The sequence below is a fragment of the Eretmochelys imbricata genome, chromosome 14, assembly GCF_965152235.1.
Source record: "Eretmochelys imbricata isolate rEreImb1 chromosome 14, rEreImb1.hap1, whole genome shotgun sequence".
NCBI classification, from domain to species: Eukaryota; Metazoa; Chordata; order Testudines; family Cheloniidae; genus Eretmochelys; species Eretmochelys imbricata.
The window spans coordinates 3,467,739-3,491,233 of NC_135585.1; the positions used below are offsets into that span (position 1 = coordinate 3,467,739).

General features: G+C 56.5%; 1 protein-coding gene across 1 annotated transcript; it reads right to left on the bottom strand.

Annotated features, from left to right (window-relative positions):
* Positions 1-2,540: 2,540 nt before the first annotated feature.
* On the bottom strand, positions 2,541-20,981 carry TTYH2 (tweety family member 2). Its single transcript, XM_077833882.1, has 12 exons — positions 20,875-20,981; positions 16,179-16,399; positions 14,707-14,802; positions 14,156-14,228; positions 13,290-13,359; positions 12,717-12,772; positions 12,107-12,199; positions 11,459-11,551; positions 11,166-11,308; positions 10,307-10,492; positions 9,182-9,260; positions 2,541-5,037 (listed from the first exon to the last, which is right to left on the bottom strand). The coding sequence occupies exons 2-12, from the start codon at positions 16,376-16,378 to the stop codon at positions 4,957-4,959; spliced, it is 1,170 nt and encodes a 389-aa protein (XP_077690008.1). The 5' UTR covers positions 16,379-16,399; positions 20,875-20,981; the 3' UTR covers positions 2,541-4,956.
* Positions 20,982-23,495: the final 2,514 nt, after the last annotated feature.

The window sequence follows — 23,495 nt, forward strand, 5'->3', positions numbered from 1 at the left end:
GGGGCCCGGAAGCGGAGCAGTCACGTGACGGGCCGGGGGCCGCCACCGCCCTGTTGGGGGCGGGGCTGTTCCGTGAGGGAGCGGGGCGTGTGGCCAGCGGGGGCGGGGCCTGCCCCCCCCCCCCCCGCAGTGCACCCCCCCCCCGTCTGTCCTCGCCCCCTGGGGACACGCGGCCCTGGCCCGGCTCCCGGCCCAGCCGCTGCCTGGGCGGGCCGGAAAGCGGGGCCTGGGGGCTAGAAGCGGACGGGGCCGGTGCAGCTTTGGACCGAGCGAAAGCCTGGGGCCCTGAGAGAGCCCGGGGATAGCCGAGGGGGAAGATGATGGGGGACGCTGAACTCTACCGCGACCCTTCCTACGAGCGGACAGTCAAGGCGCCTGACACCAGGGCTGGGGCTGAAATAGCTTTTCGCAGCTAAAGGAGCAAGGGGCCTTGCCCCCAAGAATTCAGACAAAACATCTTCCCCCTACTTCCACACTGGGCCATGCCCCCCTTTTTTTGGGGTGCAGGGGAAAGAGCAGAAATTCCTCCAGCCCTGAATATTCAGTGTCAAAGTTTTTTAATCCTGTTTTTCAAAATTGTGGGGTATTGGGGGATATAGAACCTTCCCCCAGGTGACCACCTGTACAGAGCTGGCCCCGGTTAACATCGGAGGGCCAAGCTGCCCCTCATGCAGAAAGGAAATAAATAATCCAAAGTTAGACTGTGGAACACCCTGACACAGGGCATGGAAGCCAACAATTTAGCAACATTCATGGAGGAACTGGACATTTATATCAATAACACATATCCAGAGTTCCAATACTAAAAAGTTTTCAAAGGAATAAGAATTTTTTTTGCTTCCGAACTTAGGCCAATCTTGGTAAGATGTGAGGAGGAGACCTCCTTAACAAGAAGATTATCTCAACTGCATCTTATGGGGTTTCTTGCACCTTCCTCTAAAGGATCTGGTGCTGGCCATTGTCAGAGAAGATAATGAGGCCCATTGACTATGAGTTAGATGCTGTAGGGGAATTCCTATGAAAGGCACGGCCCTGGTAACCTCTGTTTAGAGCTGCCCATTTAACATTACCTCACAAAACCAGCCATTGTGATAGCCAGGCCTGCTGGTGTGTCCAGCAGATAGGTCAAGAACAAAATGGGCCAGAGCGACTGAGCTGTCTTCAGACACCTAGGTCACAGTCGAGGCACCACACTTACCTGTGCTGTAAACTGCTCCCTGGACCCCACATTCTGGAGCTTTTACTGCCATCCTTGTTAGCAGCAATAAAACCAAAATTTGATATCCTAGCCATAAAAACCAGCATTGGTAATAATCGTGACACACGCGGTGCCATTTCAGTCTTAAAAACCTAGATTAATATCCTCAGATGCTGGCATTTGTCTAATACAATTTAAAAACTAAACATCTGCAATGCTCAAGTGGGTTCTGAATGAGTTAGAGGACACTAACTGCACTTGAGATGTTGGAGTGTGACCCGGGTGTTTTTAATTTAATGCAAATTAAATACGTTGTGCGGTATCCATCTACAGAAGAACCTCAGAGTTACGAACACCAGTGTTACGAACTGACCAATCACCCACACACCTCATTGGGAACCAGAAGTACACAATCAGGTAGCAGCAGAGAGGGAAAAAAATAAAATAAAATACAGTACAGTACTGTGTTAAACGTAAACTATTAAAAAATAAAGGGAAAGCAGCATTTTTCTTCTGCATAGTAAAGTTTCAAAGCTGTATTAAGTCAACGTTCATTTGTAAACTTTTGCAAGAACTCTAACTTTTTGTTCAGTTACGAACGTTTCAGAGTTACGAGCAATCTCCATTCCCGAGGTGTTTGTAACTCTGGTGTTCTATTGAATTGCACAAACAAGTTATACCATAAGGTGGCACTGCTCTCTATGTCAAATAGCTGGGCCCTAGCATCCTTGTATCTGGAAGAACTTTCTCATGCTCTGAAATTAAACAATTAAAGCTAGGCAAGTACTGGGGGGGGGAAAAACACCCACATTCCAGAGACTTTTTAAACAACTTTTGTTTAACTGCATTTATGCTCCTTGTAAACATTCTAGCAAATCCGTTTGCTGTCGTGAATATCTGCAGCAAAGGCAAACTATGAAGTGAATATTGTAGTCTATTGGCAGAATGCCAAGTTCAAATCCACAGATCTATGTAGGTTTGACTAGCACTGTAGGACTAGGGCACCTCAACATTTAAATAAATAAATAATCCATTTAAATAATCCACACATAATTGTGAGCATTTGCAGCAGAAACCTGATTATAAATTACACTCATTCCGTCAGGGAATGGAAGCGATATCACGTGACCTGTGCCCAATCAAAAGACTTCTTGGACTGCGGAGATAAAATACTCAATTCAGCATTTGCAGCAAACTGTTCCTGCAGTTCACTGTTGGCTGCAAAGAGTGTACCCAGCTCTGGAGACCAGGCTGGAATGGACTGAAGCCTCATCTATGTAAGCCAACAAAGACACTGGCAGATTACTATCTTGTCCTCATAAGGATCAAAAGGAGATGAATGTTTAGTCCAACTTTTTATTGTCTCCTTCCTGGAGGGTACATACAAATCAAGCAGGACTCCGAGTTCCTCCAAGGAGCCCAGAAAGAGGTTAATTCACATGCGTTTAAAAACAGCTCTTCTACCAGTACTGTTACACTGAAACATTAAAAGCAAAAATGAAGATTTTCAACCATACCCTAGCGCTAGTCACGTGTAACATGGACGTACAAACAATGTTATGGTGTGTGATATGTACAGTTATATTTAAAAGACACAGGCAATACAACCTCCACGAGGTGTCTGCATGCCTGGGAGGGCCGCTCCGCACAGTTGAGAAGGAGAAGGAGGAGCCTGTTCAGTTTTAGCATCGCAACCACAGCGTTAGGCTAAGAAGAGCAAAAAATGGGTGTGGAAGGATAGTTCAGCGTCAGCAGGGCAGGCTGGGCCAATGCCATCCAACCAACCCGGCATGATCCAGGGTTGAGTTTCTCTGGTTTTTTTGTGCTTGGGGAGAACAAACCCTGGACCAATTGCTCTGTTCTGAGGTGATGGCTGCAGGCTGGCTTTTCTCCCTGTTTGAGAGCGTAGTCTTGTAAGGGGTGCAGCTCCACAATTTAGGAGGAACCATGGTTCAAATTCAGTTCTGGTGCAAGCAGATGCAACCTCATTGATTTCAAATGGAGCTAAAATGCTTATGCTAGAGCTGTATTTAACCATGGTAAGAGCATGGACCCAGAAGGATCAAGTGGGTAGAAAATCTCTCTCTTTCTATCTGGGTCTTTTAATCCTCTGAATCCAGAAATCAGTTCTCACCCACCACTGCTGACTAGGTATTCTCTCCTGTCCCAAAGGAGACGGGAGGAGGATGGCAAAGGGTGAACCTGTACTTTCTTTGATTATGGAAGGGAGAGGAGGTAACTGAGGTCCTGTCTACAGTATGAGAGAAAATAGTGTTCGCAACAGCTGTGTTAGAAGACTATTGTAGCTAACAGGGTTTCCTGATCAGTGTGAACAGGGGAGTTTCCTTGAGAACCCTCTGTTGGGTTTAGTCTATAGCACTATGTAGCTCAGCAACGTCCACACTGCTCAGAATTAAAAGAAGTGCCACCTACCACTTGCTGCTAACACCATTTCAATGGCTGTGGGGACAGAATCGCAGAGCTGCCACTTCCCACCACACGATGGGACAAAAGTGGCTGCCATCCTCCACGCTGAGTGGCAGGAGAAAAGGAGATGCAGCCTCACACACGAGTCTTAAAATTATCTCGGGTTTGGATTAAAATATTTTCTAAAAAATAATTTTTTCTTAGCCAGCCCCTAGGAACAAAAATCAGTGCCAAAAAAAGTTACAAGACCTGCAAAAGATTTTTATATAAAAACCATGCAAAACCAAAAAACCCTTCTAAAAAAGGCAAAAAGTGTGCTGTGTATGTCTGTTCTTTGGATAGTCGATAAAACCACTGGTGGAAAGAAGATACCAGCAAAAAATTATACAAGGACAAATTATTCTACTTATTGTGAACTCTCTAATACCTGAGACCATCCTGGCTTATTCCAGTAGCAAAGGGACTGCAAGACAGGTGAGGGGAAGTATGTGTTCGTCTGGTACCGTACATACCAAACAGGTGCTACAGACAGTGTGGGGAGGACGCTGTCACAGGGCGCCAGGGTGAAAAGCCCACCTGCGGGGACCCTCAAAAGCAAGCTGGAATCACTAGTGGTTGGTATTGCATTGCTGTAGGAGTGAGGAGCATCTCCCCACTTTGCAAGGTGGTTGTGCGCGATACTGAACAGTGGATGTGCCTGTGTTCTGTGTATTTGGACAGTGTACTGGTCTTGTTATTCACACCTCACTAGTTATAAAAGGAAGCCCTCCAAAGGCCCTCCAATGACTTAAAATAACCCCAAGTTGGTGCAAATAGGAAGCAAAGAGGAACCCACCCCTATGCACAAAGCTGCTTCCATCTTCAAATTGGCACCAGGCGGGGGAGGCAGAGAGGTGGCAGCACCTAGCCTGTTGTATCACAAGCCAGCTGGAATCCCTGCTCCACGCTGGGGATGGATGGATGGAGAGAGGGAAACCATGTTTCAAGCAAAGGGCATGAGGGAAGTTAGTTTGGAGAATAGAGGCTGTGGGCACCGTCTCACGTGCACTTCAGAGAGGAAGACTAAATGTGAGCAAAAGCTGCCAGATGATACAGGAGGGATCTGCAGAGCACATGGAACATGTTCTGGGCTTCCAGCAACCATCAGCTTTTGATCTGCAATTTGTCCTTCAGCCAGAACCAGCTCCAGATCTCTCCTGTTGGCTCCTGTCCCTTCTCTTCTCCAGCAAGAGGCCTTTTAGTTTCATGCGCTTTCCAGTTGCCTTTGGTTTCCGTTGCAGAAACGCTGTTCATGTTTTCATCTCTTGTAAGTTGCTCAGGGAGAGCACGCATTAGGCTGGAAATTCGTTGCCGTAAGGTCTTATATGCTCATCGTTGACAGAAAGATACGTGGCTCGCATGCTGGGAGAGTACTGTGGAGGAGAAGAGGGAAACTAAGCAATATGTTCTGCCTACAATCCGTAATCAGGTGAGCCGCTCGGCAGTAGAAGCTGTGCTGCTGAACTTGGAAAGGTCTGTTTAAGACCCCAAGTCAGTAAAAGAGTAGGTTTCAGTTGCAAACCTATCTATCTGAGGGTTTTATTCTGCCACCCATCACCATAATATCTGGGCAACTTCCACATAAAATCAATAGCAACAGTGAAGTCGCAAGTGGATTTGGGGGAGTCTGTATGTTTTAATTTTTGAGTTAGTCCTTTATTTATCGGTCAAGTTCCTGTGATTAAGAGGAATTTGATCCTATTTATGGGCAAGTGTCCTCCCCTGGATGAAGTGAAATCTAAAGTGTTATCTGTAAAACGAGATTTTATTTAGGTCTTAAATATCTGATTTTACACCAATTCTAGCATTTCTTTTTCACTCTGCTGGGACAGCGAAATGAGATTAGTCACATTTGTTTTCTGATTTTCAGGCCCTAGCTCAGAAACTGAACTGTAAATATAGCAGGGGAAATTCTAAACCCTAATTAAAAATTCCAACACTTTCCCTTCAGTTCTTTAAGCCATAAGAAACCCTAAGAGACCCAACAGCCGCTGGGTGTGGAGGTCTAAGCCACCCAGCAGTCCCTTAGTAATCAATGGGTCTATTCCCCTGCATCATTTGGTATTTCGACCGCCTAGGAGAGACAAGGAGAAGCTGATTTAGGTGGCTCACAGATCATGGTAAATGGAGGAGGAATTGATTTTAAAGTATTTTGTTCTACTGTTATTTTATTATGGTACCAAGCAGCCCCAGTGTATCCAAACGTTCCTTTTAGATTCACATACTAACTGTGCTGAGGTGATGGGATTTTAATGAGGACTACAAAAGCCTTTGTGATTGAAAAATTGAGGAACCGTCACTCATTACAGTAATTTTGCCCTGACTATGGCAACACGTATCAGTGCTTGGTTTCCATGTCTACCAAATACGATTTGGACAGTGGCAAGCTGGAGGACAAAGGTGTACAGCAGCTGGGATGACTCCTCCTTGCAAAGAACGTCGCCCTGCCGGGCTGCCCCCCAGAGCAGAACACACTGCACGTGCAGTTGGACAGTATGCCCACCCAAGAGGGAAAAGGCACAAATGCGACGCACAGAGGTGCCCAGCGGCACAGAGTGTGCGCACCGTGGGAGAGGATGGAGGAAGAGGACTGCACAGAGAGACACACCCGAGACGTGTGCGGGTGCCACACCTCACAGGACTCCCTCTATAGGGCACAAGTTTGCCGGCTGACCTTCTGTGGAATTATTACTACATGGAGATTAACGGTCCCAATTCTAGTTCCCACAGGATGAGACAGGCAGTGGGAAAAGGTAACAGAAAGCTGCATCAGCACTAGCCTGCGTCACACTCACCACCAGGCTAGCACCGACAGCTCCATCAGTGGGAGCACTGGACAGCTAACCCTGCTCTGAATAATCCTAGACATAGCCTAGGTCTGTCTTCACTGCAGAATTAACAGGCTCTTACTCAGGTGTTGCCCCTCTCCCATCCACACACAAAATTCACTGACCCCAAGTTCAGTGGGGCTTCCAACCCAGGCTAGCTGGCTCGTCTGGGGCTACAAACTAAAATCTGTACTGGTCACCTGTCCACTTTGCAGTATGGACACAGGCCAAGTCATTCAAGTGCTTACAGTCCTCCAGTGCCTTCCCACAATTCCCCCCATTTGCCCAGGACAGACAAGTTCTCCCACAATTCACTGTGAATGAATCAGAACGTCTTAGCTCTGCAGCACAAAGAACCGTGCGATAGCCCAGAGGTCCTAAAGACACACATGGTAACTCGGGCAGGGCTTCGCCGTGTGGCTGCTCACACCCAGGCTAGGCCAACCTGGGTGTCGCTCGCCCGAGCTAACTCTGCAATGGGACATGAGCAGTGCTCACAGAACCAGGGGGACTGGAGCTGGCTGCTCTGGGGCAGGTGGGAGATTTGAAGGGAGAGGCTAGAGCAGACAGAGCCTCAAGAAATTCCCATCCCAAAAACAATGCAAAAGGAAATTCTCTCTAGCCATTTAGTTTGAAAGGGGGGGAGGGGAGGGAAAAAAGTCCCCACCAAGCCAAGGCATTAGGGAAGATTATTCAGAGTTTGTTATTTTGGAACTCAAAAGCCCTTCCTTAGAGATTTTAATTAGACTGTTCGGTGCGAGGATGGCAAAGAGCCGGGAGAGGCATGAGCTGGCCACAACGGCCTAGTGCCTAGCCATGGGCTACTAGATAACCCGCCCGGGGGCATTACAGCCAGAGATGGAGGTGTCTAATGGGATTTCATGGACAATGCCCATCATCTTCAAAGGGGGGCGGGGAGGGGGAGAAAGCAACCAATGCACAGAAGAGTTAATGATGATGCTATCGAGGCTGGAGCTTAATGATTTCTAGCAACCACTGAAAGGCACACGCGCTCTGGAGGTCTGGCTGGGACCTCTTTGGGCAGAGTTGAATGACAGGCCTGCATTTCAGCCATTAACAGGTAGCCCTTACACCTAACTGACACTGCTTAGTACGAAGTGCTCTCGCAGGCTAATCGCAAGCCGCCCTGGGCAGGCGCCAGATCTCCCTAGTCATCTAGGGCACTAGGTAAATAGCAACCATGTCTGAGCTGTTCCAACGATGGAGGCTGTAGCTCACTCCAAGGGGCATCACCCTGGCATAGCAGTTCACTCCCAGAAGAAGCTGGTGGGGAGCAGGTCTGAGGAATATTGGTTGGGCAAAGAGGATCAGATACTTGGTTATTTTCTAAAAATAGAAATTCCTACTACTGCCATTACTACCACCTCTTCCAGCTAGATTTCCTCCAGCTGGGGTCAACGCTCATCCTGGCTTCTGGTCGTATTTCATTCAGACCGGGAATAGAGTAGACTATTAAGGCAGAGAGGTGGAAGTAGCAGAAGGGGGAAAAAGCATCCCACTTCTTTGTGGAAAGGGCATTTTGATGGAAATTTTCCAAACAGCCCCCTGATCTGTTTCAGTCTCTGGCTCTAGTTAGTTTCCCTCCCTGACCTAGGAGCACAAGGAGGGTGTATTGAAGAACTCCAGTGGGTTGAGAGAATCTGGGAGCCCTCCACACAATCCAGGCGGATTCAGGCTTTGGACTAGAGTTGAGATACACAGAACCCCTGGGTCTGGCTCCAGAGCACCTACTGTCAATGGTTTCCCATTTCTGTTCCAATGAAAGCAAAACACATACAAAGAAAATATGTATACAAAATGGAAGACAGGACAGCTAAAATGATGGACGTTATGAGGGGAACAAAATGACCATCTCAAAACAGAAAAGAAAAAAACCCCAAAAACTTACTCTTGATGGGCAACATAGCTCCAAAATAGTTGATGCAAAAACAAAGCAAACATTAGCAGGCAAGATGTTTTTAAAGAACATTAAGCCAAACACTCCAGGGAAATGCAGACAGGTTTTGGTTACAGTGAATACATTTTAAAAACGTCTTGGGAGAAACCAACAAAAAAATAAATAAAAAGATCAGAACCAAAGCAAATGAAGCAAAACTTTAGTTTGTCTTCTGAGATGTATAGAATGCATGACTCTTTTCCCACAGCGCAGATGAGAGAAGAAATCTGTTAACAAGTTAGATATGGATGCATTTGTTTTTAAATATGGCACCACGCACAAAGTCATGACAAGATACAATAAAATGAAGCCATATGACATATCGGTGATGTAGCTGGAGTGCTGTGGGTAATGAGTCATCTGCTTTTTCATGAGCCATTTTCTCCCTCTTGCTCAAGTGGCGTATCAAAAAGTTCCGCCTCAGAATCTAAAAGGTGAGACTTCCTGTCACAGCCTTACATTTCCGACAGTGCTGATTCCTGGCTTGGGATCATCATTGCCAGAGGTGCCGTGTTCAAAGGACAGGGTATGTCCATTAACGCCCAAGAGCAAGAGGGGTTGGAAGAGGAAGCGTTCACGAGCCATTGTCACTAGCTCAGCAAACGAACCTCTTTGGTTTCGGAAGAAGTGGAAGGATTCCCCGTCACTTAGCAACATGATTAAAATAATAAAAACTGAGAAAGCCAAGAGGCCCTATTATAAAAATGACTTGGCTTCAGATGCCCATCGTACCGTAGGGGGAGGAGAGCCTCTTCCAATCAACGGGACATTTTCATAGCGTGGGTTTCCACCAAAGAGTGCAGCTTGGTTCCTGTGGGGAGATGGAGTAAAAGCCCTTCAGCGATGGAGACCACAAGTTGACCGAGCACCACCCCAGAAGGACAAGTCCACTGAATGGACCAGATCTCCCAGGACTCTCGTCATGAGCAGCACCAGGGGGAGGAAGTGCCGATTCCCCCTCAGGTGGGTCAGAGGTCAGTCATGGAGTAGGATACCACACCTCCATGCAAAGGGGATCTGGGACACTCCAGAGCCCTCTACAAACACTGGACTGGCCCAGAGGTTCTGGGACTCGTTGGAGGAGGGAGGCAGGGGGCTGTAAATCAGACAAACAGTGGGGTCGAGAACACCTTCAGCACTCATGGATGGTTGTGGGGAGTATTAATAGCTTGCGGTTTTCTAGCACTGTGCACCCCATGGTCAGAGAACACTTTACACACTGACACCCCACCTCCTATCAGTCCTATCTCTCTTCTACTGAGGGGACAACTGGGCCAACAAGGAAAAGTGACTTTCCCGAGGATGGGGACTCAAGAGCCAAGTGGGGCACAGAACCCACCCCTCCCAAGCAGCAGTTCCCTGCCCCAGGACAACCCCCCAAGCGCTGAGCCTTCCCCCAGGGAGAAGTAAGCAATGAAGCAAGACGCAGTGAAGGAGGGGCGGAGAGGCAAGGGGGCTACACCAAACTTTCCCATAAGCCTTCTGCCTCTTCACACCAGATCCGAGCACAAGGCTCTCACCCTTCTGAGCTGGAAAGCTGTATATTCCCCGCCCCGGGGGAAGGGGTGCTTCTGTCTGTTGATGCCTTAAGGATCTGCTCTAAGCCTCCCCATAGCCCCTGAAGCCCCTCCAAGCAGCAGCCCCAGTGCAGCTAGCTGTCCTGCCGGGGGAAGGACTGGAGACCCTGAGTGTGCTGTCTCCACGCCCAGTTCCCATTGCTCAGGGAGCTGCAGGCCAGTCCATGAGCACGAAGCCCGCAATGGCACGAGCCGCCCCAGCACCCTGGAGGGGTTCCCAGCCCCGGGGTTCCCCATTGGGCGAGATGGGGATGGGGTGTTGAGGACGGAGCAGCCTTACATGTACTCAGACACTGGGGCATTGGAGATGGTCTGTGCCGGTGGGTGCAGGCTGGTCTGGCTGCCCAGACTGCTGCTGTAACTGCAGAAGCTGCGGAGCTGTGCGCGGGGGGGGTTGTGGGTGGCGATGCGACGGGCCTGCGGGTTGAAGGGATCTTCCTCGTCAATGTCGTCGTAATCCCGATCCCTGGAAGGAAGGAGGGGCAGAGCGGCCCTTTAGTCACCCTCTGACAACGCCGGGACCAGGGCCCAGCCCAGAGGGGCAGCCCCCGGGACGGGAAAGGGGCCTCTCTCTGGGCAGTCTCAGCACAGGTGCCGTGACGAGAGCACAGCCGTGGAGTCTGAACCCAGGGCGAGTTCGCCCAGCCTTGTGCCCGATCTGTGGAGAACAGGACCCTCAAATCCGCCCTCCTCCCGCCAGCCCCACACTTCACCGGGGGAAGGCAGGGCCCCAGGGCTGGGAGAGCTGGCACAGGGCAAACCCACAGCAACTGGACGCCATCACTTGGAAGGAAGGAACAAGCCAGGAGACATGAGCCGGTACTGCCGCTGCCTGAAGCGTTCAGGACCCAGGCCCTGGGCATGGCAGCGACGCTCCCCGGGATTCATGAGGGGCCAGAGGCAGCCAGTGTGCCAGGGAAGGGCGGCTCAGAGAGCCAGCTCCTAGGGCAAGGAGGCAGGTGGCCATCCATGGCACTGAGCCAGATCACCCACCCTCTGTGGGTTACATACTCCTGGGTGGTGCCCGGCCAGCCGCATGCAGCATTACAGCCCGGCTCCCCAGACTGGTGGGGAGCTCAACGACTCCCACCGTCCGCCTTGAGCGAGCACCAGCGGCGCGATCCCAGGATTGGACTCACCTGTCGGCGAAGTGCTTCCAGGCCCGCGGCATGGCACAGATGAGCGTGGAGAAGGACGTGGCGGCCAGCAGGGAGAACAACGCCAGATAGAGCAAGCCCTCCACCCCATCGTAGCAGATGCCCATCAGCCCATCCAGGTAATCCTGCAGCGGGGACAGACCACGCAGTCTTGCTCCTTCCCCCCGTGCTCCCGCTGGGCTGGCAGGCAGTACAGTGCCAGCCCCAGGGTGAGCCACGTCACGGGAGGGAAAGCACCCCCTCCCCTGATGCCCTGGCAGAGATGCCCCACCCACCTTGTGCAGGCCCCGGCAGTCCAGCATGGCCGTCAGCTGGTGCAGGCTGGTCTCGGAGGAGTTCAGCAGCTGCTGGATTCCGAGCAGGTCTTTCTGCGGCCGAGAGAGGAGGGGCAAGGCAGAGGCACTGAGGCCAGCTGGGCAGCTGGAGGAGCTGGCAGCACAGGTTGGGGGGCGTGGTGGGTGGCGGGGGAGGCAGGGGCAGGTGCACGCCGCACCTCGGCCCGGGGGAGCCCTGCGTCTCCCCTAAACGTGGCGGCTGGGGACGTGGTCTGTATGGAGCTTTGGGAGATAACCACCCTGCCCCAGCCACAGCTGAACTTTCACCCCCAACGTCTTGTGTGTTCCAGACACCTCTGAATTGTTCTGGCCTGGGCTGCAGGATTTCGGGTGGGGCTAGAACACCTCCCTCGTCCGTCTGTCCTTCCCCCCTCCCCCCGAGCTCTCAGCCCAGGAGGAGCCGTGCCCGTCCTGCAGAGCGGCTGGGGAGAGGGCAGCCAGGCACGCTGCGGGCTCAACACTGGGCACAGAAGGCGGGTGGCATGGCATGGGTTTCAGTTCCAGGTATGAGAAAGCAGGAGCAGCCTCTCCTCCCCAGTGAGGCACTACTGCCCCGGATCTGAGTGCCCAGCGCTGGCCCCGCCTTACCTCGGCCGTGGGGAAGAGGGGTACCGCAAACTGCAGCAGGCCCTGGATCTGAATCTGCATGGTGGTGAGCGAGCGCTGGTAGATGGTCAGGGCCTGCATGGCAGAAAACAAGACCTAGCTTAGGGAGTTGTCCATGCCACCCGCAGGAGGGCAGGAAGAGGAACGCCCCCACCCCAGCCTTGTCAAGACCCAAAGTGCAAGCTGGGCATTGTAACCCTGGGGAGTCAAATCCAGCTAGTGCCAGCTACACCTGTAATGCAGATCCCAGGCCCAGCACAAGCCCGGGAAGAGAGCTTGATGCCTTGATTTTTCCACCCCAAGGTGCCTACGTGGACGTGTCTTGTGGCTGTGGTTGGTGCTGGCAATGCATGGAGCACTGGGATACAGGGTATCGGGAGCCGCATTCCTGCCCCAACACCCAAAGGAGACACTGTGCTCCGCACCAACCCCTTCTCCACTCTTGTCCCCCATCGTAGGCAGAGTCAGCCCCTCTCCTCCCACCCCCCCGCAAGCACTGCAAGGGGGAACACCCAGGCATGGGCTTTCCAGCGCTGGCCTCTGGTGAGAAGGCACTAGGCCGCGCTGCAGGAGGGGACAGGGGTCTCCGTACCTGCTGGAAGGGGTTGCTCAGGTTCTGGCTGCAGTACAGGTAATAGTGAACCACTTCTGCAACGCAAGCACAAGGGGAGATGTCGGAAACCAGGGTGACATGCAGCTTGCCCCTTGTGGGTGCCTCTCACCCAAGCCAGAGAGATCCCTCCAGCCCTCCCAGACACAACAACCCTCCCCAGCACCAACAGGGTCCCAGGCCCCGCGGCCCCGGAACAGGGAAAGCAGCGTCTCTGCACAGGAGCCTTTGCCAAGAGAACCAGTCGCCTTTCCTGAGCGGCCTGGACGAGACGGGGACGGGCTGCTCTGCTGGTGGCTGTCTGCCATGGACGGCACTGGGCCAGGTCATGCTGCAATGTGCCCGTGGGTTTCAGTTCCACTCCAGGTGGGGGCGTGCCTGGACAGAGCTGCCTCTGCTTGCATCAGGGCTGAGGCGAGCCCTGCAAGTTACACGGCCCCGCCTCTTACCCCACTCGTCCACCCACTGGCGTCCCCGCAGGCACCAAAGCCACACCACGCCAGGCACACTGGGCCCGTGCCGAAGCGCTACGCACAAGAAAGGCAATTCCGTCACCTGCACGGAGATCGCCCCGAGTTAGGTTCATGATGAACTTGTCCGGGGCGACGCAGAAGTCACTGGTGCCCTGCAAGAAGCAGAGAACACACATTGACAGCACGGCCCGGTCTCTCGGAAAGAACCCAGGCCAGGGGGCAAAACAACAGCTGGGGGGGGGGGGGGGAGGGGAGGAGCACGTAGCTAGGAGCTGCCCGCGCCCCATCAGCTCCACCACACACAAAACTGGGCCCATTTTAATAGGTGGTGGAGGACCCATTTTACTGCTTCTGTCCCTAAGCAGGGCTCCCCATGCCCCGCACAGCAGACACCAGCCCATTCCTAAGGCCTCTCTGAACCACTTTGCACACGTGCTCCGGCACCGCCTTGGGCGGCCCCTCCCGCACGGTGCAGCCAGCTTGTGCACACAGGGCCCCGTGCCCTGCGTGAGGGGGGGAGTGCCCCTTTCTGCCACGACCACCCTCGGGATCTTGCATTTAGTCCCAAACACTGCAGGATGAGACCCCCTGGCCCCGAGCAGGGGGCAGGTTCCCGGGGGGGTGGGCGGGGGGGGGAGAGAAACCAAGGCAACAGACGCCACATCCCTGCGCCTCCTTGCCGCACCTGCTTGAAGCACAGGAGAGAGACGGGGATTTGACGGCTGCATGCCTGTCAGCGCCTGGCGCACAGGGCCCAGCTATTAGCAGGAGCTGCTCGCCTCCCCTGGGAGCGGGCTACAAGCACCGAGCAGCTGCTTGGTGTCCTAATGGGATCCAGGCCTTGAACTACTCCTGCTCACACCCACTTTGCAGCACACTCTGTGTGGACAGACAGACAGCCGGACTTCAGCAGCCAGCCAGCCCGCCGCTCTGTTCCTTCTCACTCACCACAGCCGCAGAGGTGTCCACAGCCAGGGAGGCCCAGCTGAGGATGAGCGTCACCAGCCCGCAGCACAACATCCTACATGAGAAAGGGAGACAAGTAAGTTACGGGGACCCGAGATCTCCCACTGCCCAGGCCAGGGGACCCTGCGAGGGCAGGGGCTGTGGTGTCGACTGGATAGAACATGGTCTGGGACTCTGCCACTGACTCACCAATGACCTTGGGAGATTCCCCACTGCACCAAGCCGCACAGGAGCCTTGCATGCTTACGTGAGCAACTAAGGAGCGGTGGCGGGGGAGGGGAGGGGGAAGGGAGCGCTGACCCTTGGGCAGAGTGGGGCTCTCGGTGCTGCAGCACCGTCCATCCCGCAGGTGCGTCAGGGCCCCTGGGCCAACCCAAGGGAGGCAGGTGCAGGGCCAGTTCCAGGCCTGGGGAAGGGAAGGTCCCCCTCTCCCCTCCCAAAGATAGCAGCAACCTCGGTGCAGCGCAGGAGAGTAGGGCTGCACGGGCAGTGCCCACCCCCCGCCAGACAGTGGGGCAGAGGTGGGTACTCACATGGTGAGGAGGCACCTGGAACGCTTGGCCAGCCCCAAGCAGGCGATGAGGCAGATGATCAAGTCCAGGATGAAGAGCAGGAGGTAGGAGAACCACCTGGGCCCAGGGGAGGAAGGGGAAAGGCTGTCAGAGTCCTGCAGCCAGCCACGCCCCTGGAGGGCCGTCTACCCCAGAGCCAGCCGCACTCCCCTGGAGAGGCCGACACACGAGCTGCAGCATCGCATCTCCGCAGGGAAGCCAGGAGATGGGGTGAGATGGACCCTGGCCTGACCCAGTCTGGCCGTTCATACGCTCAGGTTGGGGATGGCGGGAGCCCCGTGGTCTCTGGCTGCCCAGCTGGATCTCAGCCTCTCCCCTCGATGGCAGCAGACGTGCACCCGCGGCCCTGACCCGGCCGCTCTTCTGTTGTGCCTGTCGCACCCTTCACGCCTCTGCCATCGTGGCTGGTTTCCGAGCGAGGGCTTCCCCAGGGCCCTCCAATGCACAACGCCCGCCCTGCGCAGAGGCGGATGGGACGGCGCTGGCTCGGGCAGCACGGGTGTACGGGCTGCCCACGTGGGTGGGGACAGAGGCGCATTTGGTCCCATCAAGTCCAGCACCCCAGAAGCAGGCCAGGTCAGCCCTACGTTCGACCCCCAGGGGATGGGGTTTCCTCTGCTCTCCCTTGCGGGGGGCAGACTAGCTCAGAGCGGAGGCACCTCCCCCTCGAGGTTCAGCCTAAACTCTCTGTTCCCTGGGTCAGACGCTACATCGCTGAATACGACCCAAGTGCACTGGGCAGGGACGGGGCTGAGCTCCATGGGGCGTGGTGCACACACGCCAATTACAGCCCCTGGGCGTAGCCAGTTCCCGACACAAGGCAACGCCTCCTCTGAGCCCCCCCAAAGTGGGGCTGGCAGATACGGTTGCAGCAGCCCTCGTGGGGCAGACGCGGCGCTGCAGGCTGGGTCTGTGGGGAGTTAGCGGGAGCGCTGGCGTGTGGGGAGCACGCTGTGTGTCTGGCTCGCTCTCCCCCGAGGTGCCGGAGCCCAGCGGGAGCTCTGGTTTCATTCTGGCTCGTTAACCCTGCAGGGGAGGGAAAAATCAGCTCGTTTCCGCTCGTTAGAATCACTGCCACAGCCAAAGGAGCCAATTAAATTCCTCGACTCCAGCGCCGCGGGGCGCACGCTGCAGAGAGCTGCGCTCACGGCTCTGGGATCTGCTCCATTTCACAGCTGGGATGGCTCGGGAGCTCCTGCCCCATCTCCCCCAATACTCCCCCCCCCAGTCTCCTTCCCCAGTGTGTTCGCAACAGGACGGTGAAATCCAGTCGGCAGAGCCCCCAGTTCAGCAGCGTCATCACTGCAGCAACCAGCCAGGGCATTGGACAGGAATTTACCCTGGCACGACCCTGGGCTCCTCTCCTACCCAGCCCCACAGTGCCTGGCCTGGCCCAGGCAGTGCAGGGCAGACCCCGATCCCCCCCCGCTCACCTGTAATACTCCACGTAGCCCACCTGGCCGGCCACAGCAGTCAGGTCAACTCTCACGTCCTGCCAGACCGGAAGCCCTGAGAGCTGCCGGACGATGTTGCCAGCCATTTGCTGCAGGAACTTCAGGGTCTGCACGTAGTCGCCCCGCATGGCAAAGATCTCGTTCAGCCGAGCCAGGTGCTGCTCCAGCCCCACCTTCATCTGCACCGTGGTGCCCGAGACCTGCCCCAGGGAGAGGAGCAGGAACAGTGAGCCTGCCACGGAAACAGCCCGTATGCTGCCCCATCCCATCCAGCGCTGGCCCAAGGTAACCCCTGCAAGACAGACCCCGCGGGTGCAGTGCCCACCTCGGCGGGCTGTGCGCAGACAGCTCTGCAGCGATGGAGAATCAACAGGGAGCTGAGGAGCAACCAGAGCAGAGCTCTTCCCAATGGGGCAGGCTCTCCCTGATCTCCGGAGCGGGTCACAGAGCCCCAGGGACCCGCCCGGCGAGTCCTTGGGAACGGGCTCCCGGCATGACTCCGTGCTCGTGCCAGAGCATCTGCTTCTCTGCCTCCCCAGCCCCGGCGCCCAGCCCGCCCTGCACACGACCAGGCCGCCCCGCCTGCCCTGGCCAGGCCAGCGCCGCAGCCAGCAAACTGCAGCTCCTCATGGAGGCAGCTCCCGCCCCGGCGTAGAGTAATCCGGCAGGAACGGGGAGAGCGCTGCGCAGGGAGTGGGGGCAGAGCTGCCAACAGCACCAGCCTGGCAGCACTAGGGGCTGCCCCATGCTAGCGAGCGACTCAGCCAGGTCTCTATAAAGGGCAGGGGGACCCTTGTTTCCAGCCAATGCCACTTCAGGGGCCCCTGCTGGGGCTATTTGTAGGGCCCCCTTCACCCCCCAAAGCGGGGGCATTTGCAGGTTTAAATCCAGCCCCTGCACTAGCTCTGTAAAGGCCTCCCCAAGCAGCAGCCGATGGATCAGTGCAGCCCGGGGGCGGGGGGGGCCAGCAGGGCTGGAGCTCTGCGCTCCCCAGTGCTAGGTGAGTGCTCGTGCAGCTCCGTGCACCCTGGGAACAAAGGGGCTCCTCATACAAACATTTCCCCCACGCTGACCAATCCAACCCAGGGCAGGTCGAGTCGCCCCAGTGGCAAAACTGCCGTGCCCAGGTCACCATGACGGAGGGAGATTTTACAGACAGCTTGGCGTGGGCAGGAGAAGAAAGGCCTGGCTGGTCGCGTCATGGGGCTCCCCCAAGCCAGGGCAGATGCCACACCAGCTCCTGGGGGCGGAGCAGCTGTGCCTTGGGGGATTCACCCTGTAGGGAGCAGCCCCCTCTGCAGGGAAACCTCCCAGCTGGAGATCTAGTGACATGGTGCCACGGTGGAGCGGTTCTGCAGCTGGGGCCTGACCTAGCTACGTCACTCAGCTGACTGCACCGCTGCTTCCGGCTCTGAAAGAAGCAGGCTGCCCCAGCGGGGCTGGCTCCCATCTCCATGAGGCCTGCACAAAGGCGCCGTTCTGTGCTCCCCGGACGCCAGGCCCAGCACAAGGAGGCAGGACCAAAGGCTGTGACACTTTGCAGCTGTGCCAGGCGCTCCGGGACCTGGTGCTCCCCCAAACAGAGGGAGACAAGACGGGATGGCATCACTGCCCAGGGCACTGCCGAGTGCTTGTGTTCATGCACCCATGGCATCTCCAGGGCTGTTGTGCCCAGTTAACAGAAGCAGCCCCTGATTTTGGGTGCCTCTGCCTAACCTGCAATGCCCTGGGCCTGGTTTCCAGAGCTCCTGCTGATTCCAGCCCTGGCTCCCCGAGTTGGACCCTCGGCAAACCCAACCCGCTCAGGAGCTGAGAACACTTGGGAGCTTTGGCTTAGGCCACTCGTGCAGGTCACATGGTGTGTCGGGGAAGATGCGAGGCACAGAACCCAGGAGTCCTGCATCCCTGTCTCGGCTCACCCCACAAAGGAGAGACAGACACCAGAGGGGGCACTAATGCCCGGTTATTTCTTGCTTTATCTGGCTGGTGCCCTGCAATCAGCCCCGTGCTGCCGTTGCCCAAGGCAGTCCAGGTGCCCCAGCTAAGGGGGCCCAGGCCTGCTAAGCACAGAAACAGCAGCCACCACCTCGGGCACCGAGCTCGGCCCTCCTGGGCCCAAGGCCAGTCCCGACAGCATGCAGGGAAGGTAAGTACCATACTGCTCTGCAGCAGCCGGGGCAGGGCATGCCACCTGGCAGGCAGGCTGCCCTCCCCTCTCCCAGTTCCATGGCCAATGGTCCAGAGCCTGCCAACAAGAATCTCCACAGGTGCAATCCAACAGGGGCTGGCACAGAGGGGCACTGTGCCCTTTGCCCCACTGCTGGGGATAAGGATGGCAGAATATGCACGGGGGGAGGCAGGCACAAGAGACCCTAGGGGATTCCCAGCCATGTTCCCGAGAGCCCCGTGGCCCCCAGGTACATTACCGTGGGAACGAGATTGTGCCAACACGCTGACTTGGCCGTCAGCGGCGCTGCAGCTGAGCCAAACTGTTTGGCCAACGCCTCGCAGCCCTAGCCAGCAGCTCCTGTTACTCCAGTCCTGGCCCTGCTCCTTCACCCTGCCTCCTGCTGGTCTCTCCTGTCTTCTTCACCCCCCAGCTCTACTGACGCCCCACGATCCCCACTGCCGTGCTCCTCATGAGTGGTGACTCTGCCGGGCAGATGTGCAGACCCTTCCCGGCCTCTCTGGGCATCAGGACAGACTATTACAGATACGGCCGTCGCGCCAGGAGCTGCACAAACAGATCCCAAGAGACGGAGCGAAAGCTGTCTGGGGCGGGGACTGAGTACGAGACAAGAGACAACAGGTGGATCCAGACACATCAGCGGGGAGCACAGGGAGCCAGTGCTGGCCGGCGTGATGCACAGTGCGCCCAGCTCTCCAGCTGTGGATCCATTGCCCAGTTTTCCCGCTGGCCTCAGAGTGGGGGGGCCTTCCGAGGGGGGCGGGGAAGGAGGATGAAGAGGGAGCTTTGTGGATGGTCCCAGGGAGCTCCTCCGAAGCACCAGGGGCCGTGTGGGAGAAAGCACAAGGGGCACTGGAGGTTGGGCTCAGGGGCCGATAGTGACTGAGAGGGAGGGCGGAGATAGGCAGGGAAGGGCTTTGAACGTGGAGACAAGTAGTTCCGTGTGATGTGCTGGAGAAGAGGAGGCCGGCGGAGGGATGCACAGAGAGGGGTGCCCTGAACCAAGCGCCAGGCTAGGAAAAGGATCATGGCAGCAGCATTCGGAACTGAGCCGAGACACCATTTGCCAAGGGCAGAGAGGACGGTGCAGTGATCGAGATGCAAGCTGGCGAGCACCCGAGTGAGAGGTTTTGCTGTGTGGATGGACAGGAAAGGCAAGGCCGCAGCTCAGGGACATCAGGCAGGGAGAACTGGCGAGATTTAGACACAGGCTGGATGGGAGCCGCCGGCGAGGGATCTAAGGTGAAGAGGACACCCAGGTGCGGGCCTGAGTGACAGGCAGGATCAATCGACACAGGAGGTAGTGGGGAGAAGATGATGAAGAGCCATGCTGAGCTCGAGTGGGTGGCCAAACATCCCTGGGGAGCGGTCAGAGAGACAGGGCTAGATCTTCGTTTGGCCAGGAGACAGGCTGGAGCAGAGGCAGATCCGTGCGTCATAGCACAGAGATGGCAGCTGAACCGGGGTTTGCAGATGAGATCACCCAGGTGCAGAGGAAGGAGAGACGGGGATGCAAGACAGGCCCCAATGAACCCCCCAGGGCGCCGGACAGGGGATGACGAGGATTCTCTGAGTTACCCACTCTGCCACGCCTGGCGCTAGTGGCTCTCCAGAAGGCAGCACCGAGGCTGGACATGTCCAACGCCGGGCAGCGCAGCCTTGGCTAGTCCGTCTTGCTGGGATAAACCCCTGGTTTTTCAGAGGTTTAATTCCCAGCCAGCTTAGCAGATGCAGGAGGGAGCTGCCAGCGCAGCCCCCGCAGCGGAGATGCCAGCTGATCTCCGTAATCTCTGGAGGAACACAGCTGTCTCTTTAAGATAAGGCCCGTCCAAGAGACCCACTGGTTATATCACCCGAGCAGCTTACAAGAGGAGTGAGGATGGAAAAACAGCCCTTTCCCAGGAAGGCCAACAGCTTCTGGCCCCATTTCCTTGGCCTATTGTATCCCGGGAGGCCAGCACTCCAGCAGGCAAGGTGAATGCAGCAAGGCCAGGCCAAGCACAGGCGGGAGAAAGCCAGCGCGTCAGCTTGTAAAGTAATGCAGTGGCGAGAACAAGGAGCGGGCACAGTTCACTAGTTTGAGTTGGAGGGAAGGGGGAGCTGGAAGCCAGGACTCCTGGGTTCTGTTTTTGGCTCAGTTGCATGGCCCAGCTCAAATCACTTTCCTGCTCTGTGCCTTGGTTAAGGATACCCACCAGCTCTGTGACAGACCGAGGGCCGGGGACCGAGAGCCGGCGATGGTTTCTTCTACATTAGAGACTCATGCCTGGCGTCCTGCCAAAGCTCCACGTATCTGCCACCCACCCTCCCAGAACTCGGAAGAAGCATCTCGCCCCACAAGGGGCAGTCCTGGGCTCTCCCGAGGCCACAACGACTCACCCACCAGCTCCAGCGCTTGCCAGGGAGAACAGCCAATGGCAGATGCTTCGGATGCGGGCGGAATACCCCACAATGCACCTGTGCAGCTGACCCCCAGCAGGCCCTTACCAGTGTGTCAATCCCGGAGAGGGTGTGGTTGGCGTTGTCGATGGCATAGATCAGCTGGTACACCCCATCGTTGGTCTCGCTGTTCCCATAGAAGCCGATGCCGACTGCAGCACTACGGAGGAGAGAAAACACAGATTAGAGGAGGGGGAAACGGCACAGCTGGCTCCAGGTGCCAGGGGCACATTACCCACTGCTGGCCTGGCACTGCTGTAGCCCCGGGCCACTGGCTCTGGCCAGACGAAGGCAAATGAAAGGCAGCCCTCTGAGCACTGAGTTTAGTGCGTGCACGAGATGTGACTCACCCCAGCTGGACAGGCCTCCTGGGGGGAGCAGCCAGTCCTGGGCCTCCGACACGGGCAGCTAATGCCAGCTGTGACAGCAACACCAGCCCCCTAGGAACTGGAACAAAGCTCCCGAACTCCTCTCACCCCAGGGCCTTGCACAGTCCTGGACATGGTAATCCCCCAACCGCTCGCCAGGGCAGTGGTGTCTCTGAGGGTGCCATGGGGCTGTATCCGGCCAACGCCCTCCTCCAGTACAGGGAGTCACCAGGAGGAAGGTAGCTCAGGGCTCGTTAAGGGGACGGGGCGAGGCTAGGTACAGGGATGCTCCTCCCAAGCAGCTCTACCATCACTTCTCCCTGCCCACCCATGGCAGCGCGGCGGGGGGATGGTGGTTCAGAGGCATCAGGACTGAATCGCCCTCGGCCCTAGAAGCTGCTGAGATGGGGGAGGGAAGGTTCGCCCTGTCTCTGCTCAGGCCATACCTGCTCTGCAAAGGGAGGGTGCTGCCCGTACACGCTGCTGGAGCACCCCCCACTGCAGACCTGGGCAGGCCCTGGCTGAGATCCCCTCCCCCCCCGAGCTCCCCTTTGCCCCACAGCTGGGACTCCGGGGGGGGTGTGTGTGTGTGTCATTTACAAGAATGGAAAAGTGAGGGAGAGCTGGAGGGGGTCCAGGCTTGAAACAAACTCAATCCTCGATACAAAGCCATCAATAGCTTTTAGTGCAGCCTGGAGCTGCCTGGCACCTGCAGCCCAGCCAGGGATCTCGTCCCCTTCCCCTGCCTCTCTCACGCCCTTCCACAGCCACCAGGACATCTCTTGCTCAGCTGTACAAAGTGAGAGGGCCCCATTCAGGCCCCAGGCCGGGCAGAAGCAGGGTATGAGACACCGGGCACCTGCAGAACTGCCAGCACGGCCCTGCACACCCCGGCCCAGTAGTTCGGGCACTAGCCTAGAACCTGGGAGACCTGGGTTCAATTCCCTGCTGTGTGACTTTGGGTGACTCACTCGGTCTCCGTGCCTCAGTTTCCTGTTTGTACCAGCCCAGCCCCGCTGCACTGGGGTGTTGTGAGGATAAATTCATTGGAGGTGCTCAGACACTGCAGTGACAGCAGCCACAGAAATACCCAAGACCGGGCTCAGCACGAGCATCCAGGTGCTTAAAGGCAGAAGCGCCAACAGCCCCGATTTGGGTCCCAGGGAAGGCAGAGGTGCCCCGCTGGGGCACGAGGCTGGCTGTGGGGAGAGGAGATTCTCTGCTCATGCTGGGGCTTAGCGAAGCTCACAGCCAGACACACAGGCTGGATCTGAAGCCAGCCCCAGCGAATGCCGCGAGATTTAGGCCGCAAAGCCTGGCAAAGCAGATTAAGAGAATCTGTCAGAAAAGAAACACTGCCTCCGATTAAACCTGCTCCTTGGTTAGTCCCCAGGAGGGAACAAGGAGTGAAAGCTGGGTCTCCTGCTCGCCCCTCCTTGGCCCTGCGAGCCAGCTGGCCTCAGGGACCCAGTGCAGAGCCCAGGAGCCATGCCACAGGCCCTAGCTCGTCAGCGCTGCTGCATGCCCCACAGGTACCCCCAGCAGCGTCCCCTCCACATCCAGCCAGGTCCCTGCTTCCTGACGGAGAGCAGGGGCATTTGGTGTTTGCTCCAGCTGGGATATCTGGGGGGCTAAGTGTCAACTGCTGAGCCAAGCCGGGATGACAAAGGGTTCTACGGGCTTTTCTTGTGCCCCAGGTGCTCAACTGGATCATTGGCACACTTCTCCCTGCCCCTAAAAGATCCATCGTGCCTCCCCCAGGGTCCTGCGAGGGCAGGCAGGGATGTCTCATAGCACCGGGCAGCCAGAGAGCTGGGTTCTAGCCCCAGGTCCGCCGCCTTGCCCACCCCAGAGAGGTAAAGGGAGTTTCTGCTGGGACGTTGCAGGGTTCTGAGGGCCTCCCAGAGGGAGTGCAGGGCGGTATTGTGGCATACGGACCTGTCTTGCAGGGGCACGGCCTGCCACATGGGGTGAACCCCGCAGCCAGGTGAAGTCCTGATGCAGCTCCCAGCCGGGGAGCACGCGCACCAAGGACGGGGCCCCCGATAACACCACGCCTGGCAGCTCCTGCGCCCTCTGTGCGTAGGGTTGGCTCCAGCTCGGCTGCTGGGACCGAGAGCCCGGGGGTCCCTGGAAGGGAGGAGCAGCGCATGCTTGGCATGGCTCCCGAAGAGCAGGCGTTCGCTGCTCCCCCACTTCCGGGTGCAGCAGTCAACGAACATGATGGACAGCAGCCAGCTCTCCCCATTAGCCTGTTAATGGCTGCACTCTGCTCCAAAGAGGTTCCACTTAGACATCGAT